At 41.1% G+C, this 14,057-nt stretch overlaps 1 protein-coding gene across 2 annotated transcripts; it reads left to right on the forward strand.

Annotated features, from left to right (window-relative positions):
• The first annotated feature begins 1,561 nt into the window (after positions 1-1,561).
• On the forward strand, positions 1,562-14,042 carry fhip2a (FHF complex subunit HOOK interacting protein 2). 2 transcript variants are annotated; one of them, XM_079248678.1, is made up of 17 exons: positions 1,562-1,768; positions 2,712-2,790; positions 3,864-4,033; positions 4,127-4,231; positions 4,361-4,483; positions 4,584-4,799; positions 4,901-5,097; positions 5,242-5,356; positions 5,519-5,595; positions 5,698-5,890; positions 6,270-6,433; positions 7,143-7,289; positions 8,321-8,411; positions 8,517-8,660; positions 9,291-9,431; positions 9,522-9,625; positions 9,705-14,042. In XM_079248678.1, the coding sequence occupies exons 1-17, from the start codon at positions 1,724-1,726 to the stop codon at positions 9,814-9,816; spliced, it is 2,223 nt and encodes a 740-aa protein (XP_079104804.1). In that variant the 5' UTR covers positions 1,562-1,723; the 3' UTR covers positions 9,817-14,042. The 2 variants fall into 2 exon arrangements, 1 of the variants encoding a protein (XP_079104804.1); XR_013771494.1 differs by lacking the exons at positions 9,522-9,625; positions 9,705-14,042 and having other exon boundaries at positions 8,522-8,660; positions 9,291-9,416.
• Positions 14,043-14,057: the final 15 nt, after the last annotated feature.

Below are 14,057 nucleotides of genomic sequence, written 5' to 3' on the forward strand. Positions count from 1 at the left end.
CACAATCCACCTGCATGGTATGCAGGTATGTTGTCTTATTTAGACTCAGCAAGTAAATCCAGCCTTAAAAAAGTATAATTGGACAGATGCATCAAATCACAGCTTGCATTTCCCCCTTGCACTTGCATACCCCCCCCTCCCCAACACACACACACAAACACACACAGGTGCACAAAAGTGTCACTTTTAGCATCACCAGTGTTAAGCAGATAAAGTAATCATCAAATTTGATTGTCCACCAACAGACTAAAGCTTTTAACTGATGACACACCAGGTCTGATGGAAGATAATGGATCAAAAAGTGAAAGTTCATGATGGTTAAAAGTGCAGTTAAAAAGAACAAATGATTCTAATCTTTTCCCATGTTTCTGTTCACATCATTAAAAGTAAGTTGGAGACTGAACACGTCTGCAGCAGTGTGGCAGCTGTAGTTCCAGCCTCACACCAGTGTAACCTACTTACAATATCACTTATTATCACAGCCCAATTCAACAGACAGACGACGCAAAACGGCTCTCTTCTGCATAGGCTAGGAGCCTCCACTCCTACACTATATTTAAAAGCCTGTTTCCCCTTTTTTATGTGTTATTATGAAAGCTTCTGCGGCAAAAGATACTCACCTCTAGCAGACATGCCCGGTAGGTAGAGCCTCTTTTTCTCTGCCGATACTAACAGGACAGGAAGCCCAGATGCAGCTTTGAGACCAGACCGATTACAGTTTGATTAAAATATAATGTTTAAGTTTTTTTGCCTGTCATTTGATGGGAATAAACGCATGGAAACATGCTGCGAACTGGTAGACTGAAGTACAAGGAGCGATGGAGAGAGCAGTTTCCAGCGACAGGGCGTGTCCTGGATCAGAAAGCGTCCCTTTTTTATTTACCAACAAGTTTCTGGCCATATTTGAACATAATAGCACAGGATTTACTGAGATTTAAACTAAACCATTGTTGAAATTCCTTGACTGGAGCTGCTGTCGGCTCACCTAATCGTCTAACCGGATAGGCTGCTCTCTGTCTGGGATGACTGCGCTGTTTGGAAGAGGTAGCTGGTCTAAATCACAAAGTTGACAGGCACGATGGAGCTATCAGTCTGGCTTCGTTTTCCTCCTTTATTAGCCCGAATGCATTTCAGGATTTGTATAGAAAACCCGTTCTTTTAATATTCAGAGCGACGACAGCTTCACAATAACATTACCTCAGTAATGGTATAGGGAAATCAACCTAGTTTCAGATAAATCTGTGCTTTTTACGGCTGTTGTAATAGTTTAATTTTACAGGTCACTGAGATTTACTACATTTGTGGTAATATTTAGTTATTAAAAAATGTGGAACATGACGTTTCCGAAGTAAAAACTGGGAATATTTATTGGTTGCGCTCTTCATTTATATGCACTGATCGTTGTCAGTAATTACAGAGATGCTTTGGGTAACAGCGCCCCCTGGTGGTGTTTGGCGGCAGCGTTTGGCGAGGGAAGTGCCACCGTGTCCAAACTGAGCTTACGTCGAGTCTGTAGACGTCTTGTTTACTGTGGTTTGTGCCAGGCCTGTAAAGTCCTGAGGCCAACAACGTGTAACAGATTTATTGCTCACATCTTATTCTTTCGTTACAAGGGTCAGTGTATGAAACCTGCAATCTGGAGCGAGGCGGCAGCAGCAGGAAGAAGAAGATAGAGGATTTCTCTAGGTCTTCTCGGGAAAAACTAGTCCAGTCGAAGAACAAAATGTTCTCTAAATTTACGTCCATTCTCCAGCATGCAGTGGAAGCGGTGAGTTTCGATGAAGTAGTGTTTCTGTCACTTGGTTTATTTTGTGGTAAACTAATTTTTGGTTAATAGGGGGGCTCTGTAGTCCCACACACCCAAACCTCAGCGTTAAATAGGAAGCTAACAAATTAGCATGTTAACACGTTAGCTTGTTGTGTTTATGTTGTTAAATTTTTCATGTTATTTACAGCAGCAAGTGTCCATATGGATATTTATCACTTTAGTGATTGTAACCTTAACTAACAGTTTCCTTTTCTTGCAACTAATGACGTGTTAAAGGCATCACTGATGGCAAGTTAGCGCACAATAGCCTCAAGAAGTTGTTAGCTAGCTATCCCGTTGCAATCTGGGGGTCTTGTGATGAGGAATGATGTCGAAATACTCTGGCATCTTATTTAATGTTGCGCAATCATACTGTCACTTATAACATCGAAGGAGCAGTGTGTGGCTTTCCTTGCTTAGTATTGCATGGAGGCGTAATGATAAACACAAGGTTGCAAGCTAGTATACTAGCTCAAAGCAGTAGCATCCAGTCTGAAAGCTGCTCTCCAGGTGCTCTGGTCCCAGGGATCCTAATGTTAGGTCTACCTAACATGGCAGGTTACCATAAGGTATTTTGATTCCAGATATGGACTGAAAATTTTTTAATAGCAACTATTGTCCCCTATGAAGTTGTTTATAGGGTTGTGTAGGGAGTCATCCATCCCAGATGTAAACATCCCACCCTTAACCAAACCTTTTGTTAATTGTAAGACTTTGACTTTGTTTACTAGTAGCCATCAAGCAAAATTATTTCATAGTCTGATATTTTATCATTTTAAGTCTGAGAGGAAATCATTGATGAAGACTGACCTAAATTAATGAATATTTTAGGTCATGTTAGAAATGAGCTGGTACATGTCACTGGTAGGAACATATGTTAATCTTCACTAATGTTCTGTTTCAGCTTGCCCCATCGCTGCCTTTGCAGGAGGACTTCGTCTACCACTGGAAGGCCATCACACATTACTATATTGAGACATCTGGTAAGAAAAAGTCTCATTTAAGCTCATACTTATTCTGGCCTTGGTTTCTATAGAGTGATTGTGCAGAGTTTCTTCTGAAATGTTGATGGTGTCTTGTGTGGAAAAGACATTAGTTTGAACATTTGTATCTGTGTTGTATAAAATATGCTCCTACTATGCATGATAGTGATGTTTTCACAAGAGGTTGCTACCACCAAAGAGGATATGTTGCAGGATTGATTTCCTGTCTGTTAGGAGAGTTAGAAAGTCGTGGATAGATTTTTTTTTTTTTTTTATCCTTTATCAGAGGTGAGCAAACCTAGAGGTAATTAACCTGTGATGTTGATCTGGTTCCAGTTTTACTTGTTATGTATTCCACATTGATTTGAATTAAATGTGCAAGTTGCACATGTTGTTTTAAACTTGCCTACAAGAAAAGCATTTAAAAAAAGTAGAATATTAAGTTTCTCTTTTTCTCTATTCTCCTTAACTACAATTAGTGATTAAAGTTGGATATTTTTTTGACCACTTACTCATGCTGCACCGTTGTGTATCGGCAAAACAGGGAATGAATCTGAGACTTGGAAAGGCATATCTGCTAAATATTCAGAGAATGCTGTGCTGGCTGAGTTCAGCAGCTTTATGTGAAACAAGCTGTCCTTCACTTTGACAGGGCAGCTTATGCTTCTCTGTGGTGATCTGTGCAAGTAAAACTTGTAGGCTCAGTGTTTGCCTCATTTTTAATCCAACACATGGTCAGTGGGAGAACTCATTTAGGATGTGCTTCTAGAGTCTGTTTCTCTCAGTCTTTATTAAGCAAGTATGCATACTTAGTTTCTATCTGTGCACCTTATTAATCTGTTTCTAATCCATTCCTGTATGTTTTGTAAGTAACAGGAGATTATTATATGCATCTATGCATTGAAATACAACAATTAAATCAGCGTTTTAGAAAGAATATTTAGAAAAGCTGGAAAGATTGGTTTCTCTGTCATAAATTTTGTGACGGGGCCTCCATAAAGTCCACTCCTCTCATTGCATCAAGTTTTTTCTTATCCACCTACAGTTCATGTTTTTGTGCACTCTCCTGTTAGATGACAAAGCCCCAGTCACAGACACCAACATCCCATCCCACCTGGAACAGATGCTGGACATTCTGACACAGGAGGAAGCCGAAAGGGAGTCTGGGGAGACGGGACCCTGCATGGAGTATCTCCTACACCATAAGATCCTGGAGACTCTTTACACTTTGGGCAAAGCAGATGTAAGACGGTCCTGCTTTGGATTTAACATAATTTATAAATCCCCCCTCTGAAAATGTACATATCATGAGGAAACCATGTTTGTATGATTTCAGTGTCCCCCGGGGATGAAGCAGCAAGTTCTTACCTTCTATACAAAGCTGCTAGCACACATCCGTCAGCCACTTCTGCCTCACATCAATGTCCACAGACCTGTACAGGTGAGAGGAGTTGCAGTGTGGATGTCAGGGTTTTTATGACAGCTCTTTGCCTCATAGCAGTCTGCTGGCTGACAGGTTATTTAACTGATTTGTAACTTCTCACTCCCTTGACTCTGACATACCTCTCAGAAATTGATCCGTCTGTGTGGGGAAGTGCTGGCTGCACCGACAGAAAATGAGGAGATCCAGTTTCTTTGCATAGTCTGTGCCAAACTAAAGCAGGACCCGTACCTTGTCAACTTCTTCCTGGAGGTGAGTTGCTTTCATCCCTAAGAAGATTTTTTTTTCTTAGTCTTGAAAGATTTTCAGCACATGATCCAAAGACTTTTGTTGACTTTTTATTTTTTTTAAGAACAAGTCAAAGAAACCAGAGATTAAGAGTCCTGTTGTGACAGAGGAGAGAGTTTTGGCTCCAGACACCGGTCAGTCTCTGCCAGAGGAGCAGGCAGAGCGACGAGAGGAGCCCCTGGCTGCAGCTGCTGCTTCCACTTCCAGTCCAACCAGTAACAACAACAACACCAACAGTTACAACCTGGTCACATCTCTGCTCAACCTCACAAAGAGTCCTGTAGGTCTTTCTAAAATGTTAAAACGTGCCAAAGGTATTTTTTCTGAATCCTGACTCTTTTTTTTTTAATGATGAGCTGCACACATGCTTCCTCTGTTCAGGACGGCCGGATAGTGGTGAAGGCATGTGAGGGCCTGATGCTGCTGGTCAGTTTACCAGAGCCTGCTGCTGCCAAGTGTTTAACAGAAAACACTGAGCTCTGTGAGCTTCTGACTGACAGGCTGGTCTCCTTTTATAAAGCCCTCCCACAGTCTATGGACCCTTTGGACATTGAAACAGTGGAATCGGTCAATTGGGGGTAAATTTCTCTTCAGATTTTACTTCCTAAAAATACCTTTTTAAAGTATTACTTGTGTTGTCATCTTAATTAAACTCATAAGTATCCATTAACTACGTGTTATTTGTCATATTTTGATGATTTTTTCCCCTCTACCTCTTTTAGTTTAGATGTATATAATCTGAAGGAGGACGCAGCAGTCTTCACAGGGAAGAGAGCTCTCATCTCGTTCCTGTCATGGCTAGATTACTGTGACCAGCTCATCAAGGAGGCTCACAAGGTTCCCAACTAGTGCTGACTCATCCTGTTCTCATGTGTCATATTGTAGTCTGAATAAAAGAAATTCTCTCCAAAGAAGTTTTTTTTTTTTTTTTCTTCCTTGTTTTTGAAAGCAGCAAAAGACTGAACTCTCATGTTTTTGTTTTTCCTCGCTGTCTTCCAGTCAGCAGCGGCAGTGATGGCAAAAGCTGTGAGAGAGAGGTTCTTTGTGTCTGTGATGGAGCCGCAGCTCATGCAGACGTAAGTCCCGCCCTCAATCAATCAACCTTCACAGGCTTAGCAGTGTTTTACCACTTTGAGTCAGGACTGCCCAGTAAAACCTGTGTGTGTGGATTCATGCAGGTCAGAGGTGGGGATCCTGACCTCCACAGCGCTGTTGAACCGGATCATAAGGCAGGTTACATCGGAGGCTCTGCTGCAGGAGATGGTGTACTTTCTGCTGGGGGAAGAGAAGGAACCAGAAACTTCAGCTACAGTCGCTCAGAATCCGCTCAGGCACAGACTCATAGAGCACTGCGACCACCTGTCAGATGAGGTTGTTATCATGCAGGATCTCATCTGTCCTGCAAATGCATGCACCTCCCAGATTAATCAGACACTACAGACATATTCAGGCCATCGCATAAATGTGCTTTTTCTCATTGTTTCTTCTTCAATACTCAGTGATGATAATGGCCATCTGTCTTCTAAGGTTTTGAAGTTCCAGTGAATCATACTATTAACAAAAAGCAAAGGAATCTAATTAGTACATGGCAGAGGCTCTGCCTGCGCTTTATCACACAAAAGACGAATGAATCATCTCTTTGATGCTCGAGCAGCCACCGCCTACTTTTCCATCTGTGAGCGAATACTTGCCTTGCATCTCTGGGGCTGCAGTTGGAGCTGAGCTTTATTTCTTCCCCTTTTGTCCGCAGATCAGCATCATGACACTTCGGTTGTTTGAGCAGATCATCCAGAAGCCCAACCAGCACATCCTCCACAGCTTGGTGCTGCGGAACCTGGAGGAGAGGAACTACATAGAGAACAAACCGCAGGAGGAGCGGGAACCTCTGGAGAATGGCCAGCCCCATGATGCTGTGTAAGGACCTGCCTGTGACCTTTGACTCCCCCCGAGCTGCTGGATTTCTTAATGGCTGTTTGTTTGTTTGTTTGTTTGTTTTCTCCCAGTGCACAAACATAACCAACTGTAAATAAAAAAGATTGCATCAATTAGCTGTGTTGTTTAGATACGCTGCCACTTCTGCTCAGTTTGCAGTTTAGTGCTTCGTCAAGATTCTCCTGAGCCGTGGTTGGGCTGGAGCGTGATGATGCCGCTCAGCTATTTATTAGTCTCCATCAAAGTAGTGAGAGTGAAACCTAATGAGCATTAATTTGCATGTTTCCTCTTGTATTTGCTTCGTGTGATTTAATGGAAATCCCAATTAAGTCCTAAATCCTTAAGAGAGTTCTTTTTTTTTTTTTTTAATAATTGCCTTTTTATCAAACAAAGGAATTCAGTTGCTGCATTTGTGACTGTAGGAAAACACATTTCTAATAAAAATGTTCAATTAAAATTCACTGGCAGGACGTCTGTCTGCACGCCAGATTACACAACAGAACTCAGATTCAAAGAGCCATAAAATGCTGAACGCTTGCATCGTTTGGCTTGTGTGATGTTAGAACCAGAGGGGAGCATTGTTAAGTCATAATTGTGCGTAAGGGTGATTAATGAAATCTTAAAACAGCTGGAAACATGATTATGTTTCTTCTGAACTGGCAATTAAAAGAAATGTGTATTTTTCCTGCAGAGATCTCGAGGAGGATCCCCTGTTCGGTGACGACCTCTCACCGGACGGCAGGCTGTCTGGCTCTGATTGGCTCAGCGCTTCTCCAACACTGAGCCCCGACCACTCAAAGTCAGACGGGAAGACCGAGGTCCACAAGATCGTTAACAGGTGAACAAGCTGTCAGGTCAACAACACGAATGGTTCAGTTAGATTAAAGAAATAGTCATTTAAAACATGGCATTAACCAAGTCGCAAAGAGCGCAATTAATTTTTCTGTTCCTCGGTGTGAAAACCAGGTTTTTTTTCCAACCTGCAGTTTGACCAATCCACTCCTTCAGTCGTACTTCCTTTCATCTGGATTGTAAAACGGTCATTTAAACATCGTGTGACTGACAGCTGCGACTCTAAAGATAAGATGCGTTGGTGTCCGCGATCCCCTCCCCACCCCAACATGACGACTGAGGGATTACTGGTGTGACATGTCACGTGTCGTCTTGTCACCGTCCTCTAAACAGAAGACTGGAAAACAGTCAGAATCTTCATAAATCAGGAGAATAAAGTGGTTTTTGATGGATCTTGTTCAAAGCATCTCCAGTACCAGTTAAAAGCTTGAACATATTTTCCCATTGGGTTTAATAGGAACGTGTGTCCAAACTTTTGAGTGTTAGTGTAAATGCAGAAAAACAGCTTCTCTGGTGGAGATGATGCCAAATTCTGAATTTTCCAGTTCTAATTCAGCATATTGTCAAACTTTGTTATATATGGGTTAATGTGCATTAATTCCTCTGATTTATGTCTGAATTATTGGTTTCATGTTCACAGCCTCCTAAAAATCTCACCTTTTTTAATACATGGAGGCTACATATTTTTTTACATTATCTGGCAAGCCCGTGTGACTCCCAGTTTGAGAACCACTGCCACATATGACTGAAATGCTGACAATAGCCCTACTTGTACTTCACATTTCAAATAAAGTGTCGATATTACTGAAACCCACTGGGAACACTGGATCCAGTCTAAGCTGTGAAACGCAGCTTGGAAATGACAGCGGTGAGGGGAGATTCAGCTGAGTCTTCAGGATGGACATGAAGTATAAAAATTGAACATTTTCAGGCAACAAAATCACATTCTGTCTTTTTTTTAAAGTCATTCATCCTGTTTCTTGGTTGAAATTTAAGTATAAATGTGTTTTCCTGTAGTTTCCTGTGTTTGGTGCCGGATGAGGCCAAGTCATCGTATCACGTCGAAGGCACAGGCTATGACACCTACCTCAGAGATGCACACAGACAGGTAAGCTTTGGCGGTCTCGTGTTGGAGACATTTCAGTGGGGGGCTTGTGACGGAGCGACGCCACCTTCCTCTGGACTGCTGTTTATTTGCCGTCACTCTTCTCAGTTCAGGGACTACTGTGGAGTCTGCCAGCGGTGGGACTGGAGGGGAAATCCAAAACCTTTTGAGAAGTGTAACTTGGACATGCCGTTCTTCGAGGGTCACTTCCTAAAGGTTCTCTTTGACAGGATGGGTCGCGTTCTGGATCAGGTGAATAATCAGCCTTGCAGCAATTGATTTAGGATCAGCTTCTTGGTTTAGATGCGAAATAATGAGACATTGTAGAAATGCTGCTTTGAAAACCACAAATGTAACCTAAAACTAGATGCAGTCAGTAGAGGCTAGCCTTCTGGCAATGGAGCTTACATTTACATTAAACTACTTTCAAGTGATTAAATGAACTTCAGAAGATTATTAAAAGATACGTTTGATAGGTTAGTCCACAGTGTTGACCTAACTTGAGGTGTACAATCAGGTTTCAGTGAGTAAAGTTGAACTTTCTACATGAAAATCAGCCGGATTTGCTGGAGCTTTGCTCATTAAGGAAAATGTCCCCTGGGGAGTAATAAAGCTTTTCTAAATCTGAATGCAACACTTCCTGATTTCTTTTGCAAGAAACAATGATAATTAAGAGCTGAAGCGTTGAAATGATAAGTAGTGTAGGAGAGGAACAGATATTCAGAAATGCACTTTGGTTTTTGGCTGCACTAAATCAGTTGATGAGACAAACATTAAATTACTGGTTTTCATGCTATTTCCTTATTTTTCACCTGAAATAGTCATTTCAGGACTAATGTCAGTAAATTTCCTGCATCTTTCTTTTATCCCTCCATCTTCCAGCCGTATGATGTCAACCTCCAGGTGACCGCTGTGCTGTCCAAGCTGTCTTTGTTACCACACCCCCACTTGCATGAATATTTGCTGGACCCTTACATCAACCTGGCCCCTGGCTGCAGGTCTTTATTCTCTGTCATAGTCAGGGTAAGCCTTCTGTCTCTGGAAAGTAGTGGTTTAGGGAAGGAGAGACACGTTTACTGGTGGTAAGAGTTTTCTGTTATGTTTATGTGTCAGGTGGTTGGAGATCTCATGCTGAGGATTCACCGCATCCCAGACTTCACACCCAAGCTGCTGCTTGTCAGGAAGAGATTATTAGGCCTTGAGCCAGAGGGCATCACGTATGTATTTCTGTCCGTCTTTTGGCTGTTATTCTCTGACTCGACTCAGAATACACTCACCTCTCTCTCTCTGCCGTAGTATTGACCACATGACCCTGCTGGAGGGGGTGATCGTGTTGGAGGAGTTCTGCAAAGAGCTGGCAGCCATCGCCTTCGTCAAATATCACGCAGCTGCCTCATCCTCACCGTAATCTTCCCGCTGTTCTTCCATCTGCCTCAGCAAGACAAGACAGGTCAGGGCGAACTGGGCCTTGGGAGGGGTTTGGAGGCGGCGCCGGTGGCACAGGGTCAGCAAAACATTACCACTTAACCGGTCTCCCCTGCAAGACTGTTAAACCCCACAAGGACAGACTTCATCCTTCCCACTTCCTCTGACCTCTGAAAAGTCTTTGGTCTTGTTTTTTTTTTTTTTTTTAGTGGGTCAGAGCACAGACACACTGCCCAGCCAGCAGAGGAGCGAGAGGACGAGGTGCAGAGAGATGCTTACTGGACTCTTTTCAGCCACTGTAATGTCTCTCACTGCCCATCCATTTTTCTTCTCTCACCAGCCAAAAGATGAAAACCCTGTAATTATGGTATCAAGGATACAAAAAAACCAACAATAACAATGTTTGTGTATTTATTTTCTCTCCCATAACCACCTGTTTGTAAATGTCATTGCCTTAGTGTGAAATCACACCTTTCAGTTACAGCTAATTGTTTCCTTTAGAAACATTTTTATCTGAACCCCTCATGTTGTCTGTTTGAAGACAAATGCAGTAGAGAAAAAAGGAAAAAAAATCCCAATCCCCCAAACTCTACACATAGCTGTAGTTACATGAAGAAGTGTAGTTTTTCTCATACTGCGCTCCTTTTTAAAGCCAAGTCAACTTATTTATTTGTTCATTTTCAGGTTGCCTTTTGAACCGTTGTGTTAGGATAAAAGGAGCCTATCAGTCGATTTAATGACTGATTTAACAAATGCTATTTACTGCATTTGCTTTTCTCATCTTTAATCAGTTTGTATTTATGTACTTCTGTTTAATCACCCAAAGACTTCACTATCCATCACATTTTATCCAATGACATAGTGAATTTGCAAATGATGCTAGTTTGCACACAAACCTTTGTCTCGTTGCACTTGTTTCAGTTCATGTTCGTTCATGATGTCAAAGTGTGATGTCATTTGTAGAAAGAGACATTGAATTTATGATTCCACGTCAGTGTTTGCTCTGGATCGTCACTCTGCAGAGCTGTTGCTTTTTCCACCACACACACACCTGTATTATCAATAATTTATTTGCTTCATTCAAGGTAATGTGATTTTATTACTCAGTGTCTTATATGCATTCATGATCGAGGACATCCTGTAGCTGATTTCCATCCTGTGTTAGCTTGTGACTTTAAACTGATGCTAAATTGTTGGAGAGAAGTTTTAAAAAGAAATCTAAATATTTAATCATCTCAAACCACTGGGTTAGCTCTGGATTCCCAGTTTGGAAACAGGTGGATTACAGTCCAGAGCTCTGAGCTCCTTCATAGGTCATCATTGCTCCCTATGATGTGTTGCGTTAACTTGCAGTATTATCTTAATCTTGGATGACGAGGAAATGTTCAGCGATGTTAGGACGAGCGTGTTGCCTCGATATCTCTGCAGGGTGTCTGAAATGTCAAATCTGACCTCATGGATATCAGTGATGCTACTTAATGTAACTTAGATTTTTATCTGATGTTCCCAGTGTGAATGCCAGTCATAATGGCAGGTGTAATTTGTGCGTGTCTGCGTGTGTGGCCTTTTGTTGCTGTGGAGAAAATTGGGCAGTCATTCATAGAAGTCTCTGGTCTTTTAGCCATTTTTTTTTAAACTCCTGAAAACATCACTAGCACCTAATCTATATTATGCAATTGCTTGCATGGAATCAGATTTGCACATTGTCTTGTTTATTTTTGTAATGTCTTTTTTTTCCCCCCTCTCTTTCTCCAAAATGTTTCATTTATAAACCAAAAAAGAAAAACAAAAAAACTTGGATGTACCCAGGAGTAATATTTCTATTTTACTGGGGAAACATTTTTTAAACTGTCAAACATGCACATTTTTTATCAACTATCTTTCCAACTTGGTGTGTACAGTTGTATATTGTATATGTACAGTGGCAACAGAGATACTACCTGATGTAAATGCATGCTGATACATTATTTTTCATTGTAAAGAGGAAACAAAAGGCAGTCCAGCCCGTGATGGTTTCTTAGCTGTCAGCACTTCGGTTTTCAAAGACACTGATGGGAAGAAAGCTGCCGTATCGAACACTGTGGAGGTCAAAATGTGGGGTTTGTGCGTCACTGATTTATTATCTTATGCTTTTTACGTTATGCAGGTTTTCGTTTGGTTTTGAGACGGTGTACAGGACTTTATTACAGGTGTACAGGTATTGTCAAATCTGAAGCCAACTGATTTCACTTCATGTTATCTTAGACCAGTTGCTGCATTTAATTGTTTTCATCTCTGCCTCTGCAGCGGGACAATTCTCATATCTATTTCTTGGTCAGTTTGTGCAACTGTGCAATGTGTAATTGAAACATTAAGGTATGGTGCATGCTTACCCCTCTCAATGCTTCAGGAATGATCAGAAGTGATTACTGCTGCGTCTGCAGAGGTGTTGGTTCATTTATTCCTCAGCTGTCTTCATTACTGATATAAACATTTATTGGCTTTCATTGAGCACAGTTTGTCCCCCCCCCCTCGACATTCTCCGTCCCAATAAAAAAAAAAAAAAAAAGTTCCTCAGCAGGAGATGTGGTCATTCTTCAAACAGTTTGTGTTTCATCTTGTTTTATTACAAAATGTCTGTACAATAAAACAAAATACACAAAATATCCATTTCTTTCAAATGATACGGTGACAGCCACCAATTCAATTCAATAATCTCGCGAAATAAACATTTCCGAATAACCGGCAATAGAAGCGGACGCCTGTAATGTCATTTTCCGCTGCAGGGTGACACAACAACATGAGCAGAACATGAAAATGACCTCTTGCCAGTGAATAAGGACGCCAGTCGGCATGGGTACTTTACCCTGTCACATTCTCCTTGGCTCCCTGCCTGCCAAGCTCAATCATCCAGCAAATTCTGGAGAAATGAGTCAAATCTCACTCTCAGGGAACAGCAGAGGATGGTGTGACAGGCCCAAAGCTAAGCGAGCTGCTCTGGAAATAAGTAAATCCTACACCTCTGTCGCCTTGCAGTGCTTCAGAAATCAGCCATGGAGAAGAGGCACTACGGTGCAGAAAGGAGGCTCTCAGTGTAATAACTCATCCTTAATGATAACAGAGTTACATAACTAAGATTGCAGTCAGTCAGGGTCCTAAAAGTACATCTTGAAGGAGTATTAACATTTCATTATCAGATATCACTTTTCCTGATAAAGAGATCCTTATTCTAAGAAGACTTCTCATTCAGTACGGTTCTTCAGCTGAAATTACTCATGAATAACAGAGTTCATCCATGCCTGTTTACAGTATCCTGTTGCTGCAGGTAAGCTGGAGATACAGCTACTGGTTCAGTCTGACACCAAGACAAGGGTCAGCTTTTGAAATTAAACTCAGAAAACTCTGTGTGAAGTCACTAAAATGATGTTTAGGATATAAAATGACTTCAGGTTTTTGTCAGTGTAAACTGAAGCAAAAAATACAGATGGCATTATGATGACGACTGCCATCACATCATCATAGTTTTAACAACTGAAAGTGCCAGATCCATGCCTCACTGGGATATGTCTCATGTGAAACCGATTCCAATGACCAGACCATCTGCTCCTGCACTGAAATCTCACTTTCCAAAAGTACAGAATATGATGGCGGTACATCATGACGCTTATACTTTTCCTTACCCGCTTACTTGACTTCTATGTCACAATCAAAATAAAACATCCAGCGTTCTCTCCTTGTAGTGAAAACTCCCAAACAGTGTGCACATAATGATGGTCTATTAAATTATTTTACATATACTTGTAAATAACCCAAATCATTGTCATGTACATAAAAAAGGGGAAAAAAAAATACCATTAGGTAAAAAAAACAACTACATGCCGTTGTGCAAACTAAATCAGGCTAAAAATACAAGTTGTCAATTTCTCAAAAATTATTTACATTTCCAAATGTTTTCTTTTTTTAAAATTTTTTTTTTAATCATTTTGTCTGTAAGCATCTCCATACCCATTTACAAACTCAGATATGCATACACAGACATGCTTGTGCACAAATTGCTCACACTGGAACATTCAGACAAACAAATGTCTCTTTGGCTGGTGTGAAGCTGCGGCACTTTGCACTGTGTGTATATAATTATACATTTCCAAGAAGAAGAAGAAAAAACACTCACACAAAAAAATAACACCATCTAAGAGCATAGAAAATAGATTCTGATGCTAGATATTGTGATTCATTTCCTATGCC

The sequence above is a fragment of the Telmatherina bonti genome (genome assembly GCF_933228915.1).
Source record: "Telmatherina bonti genome assembly, chromosome: 11".
In the NCBI taxonomy this organism is placed as follows: Eukaryota; Metazoa; Chordata; class Actinopteri; order Atheriniformes; family Telmatherinidae; genus Telmatherina; species Telmatherina bonti.

What these genes read in the sequence shown, in the direction of transcription:
- fhip2a (XM_079248678.1), top strand. Translation starts at nt 1,724, where the DNA reads ATGTTCTCTAAATTTACGTCCATTCTCCAGCATGCAGTGGAAGCG. An exon ending in GCGACCACCTGTCAGATGAG is followed by an intron (nt 5,891 to 6,269) that starts GTTGTTATCATG and finishes TTTTGTCCGCAG; the next exon opens with ATCAGCATCATGACACTTCG. An exon ending in GTCCACAAGATCGTTAACAG is followed by an intron (nt 7,290 to 8,320) that starts GTGAACAAGCTG and finishes GTTTTCCTGTAG; the next exon opens with TTTCCTGTGTTTGGTGCCGG.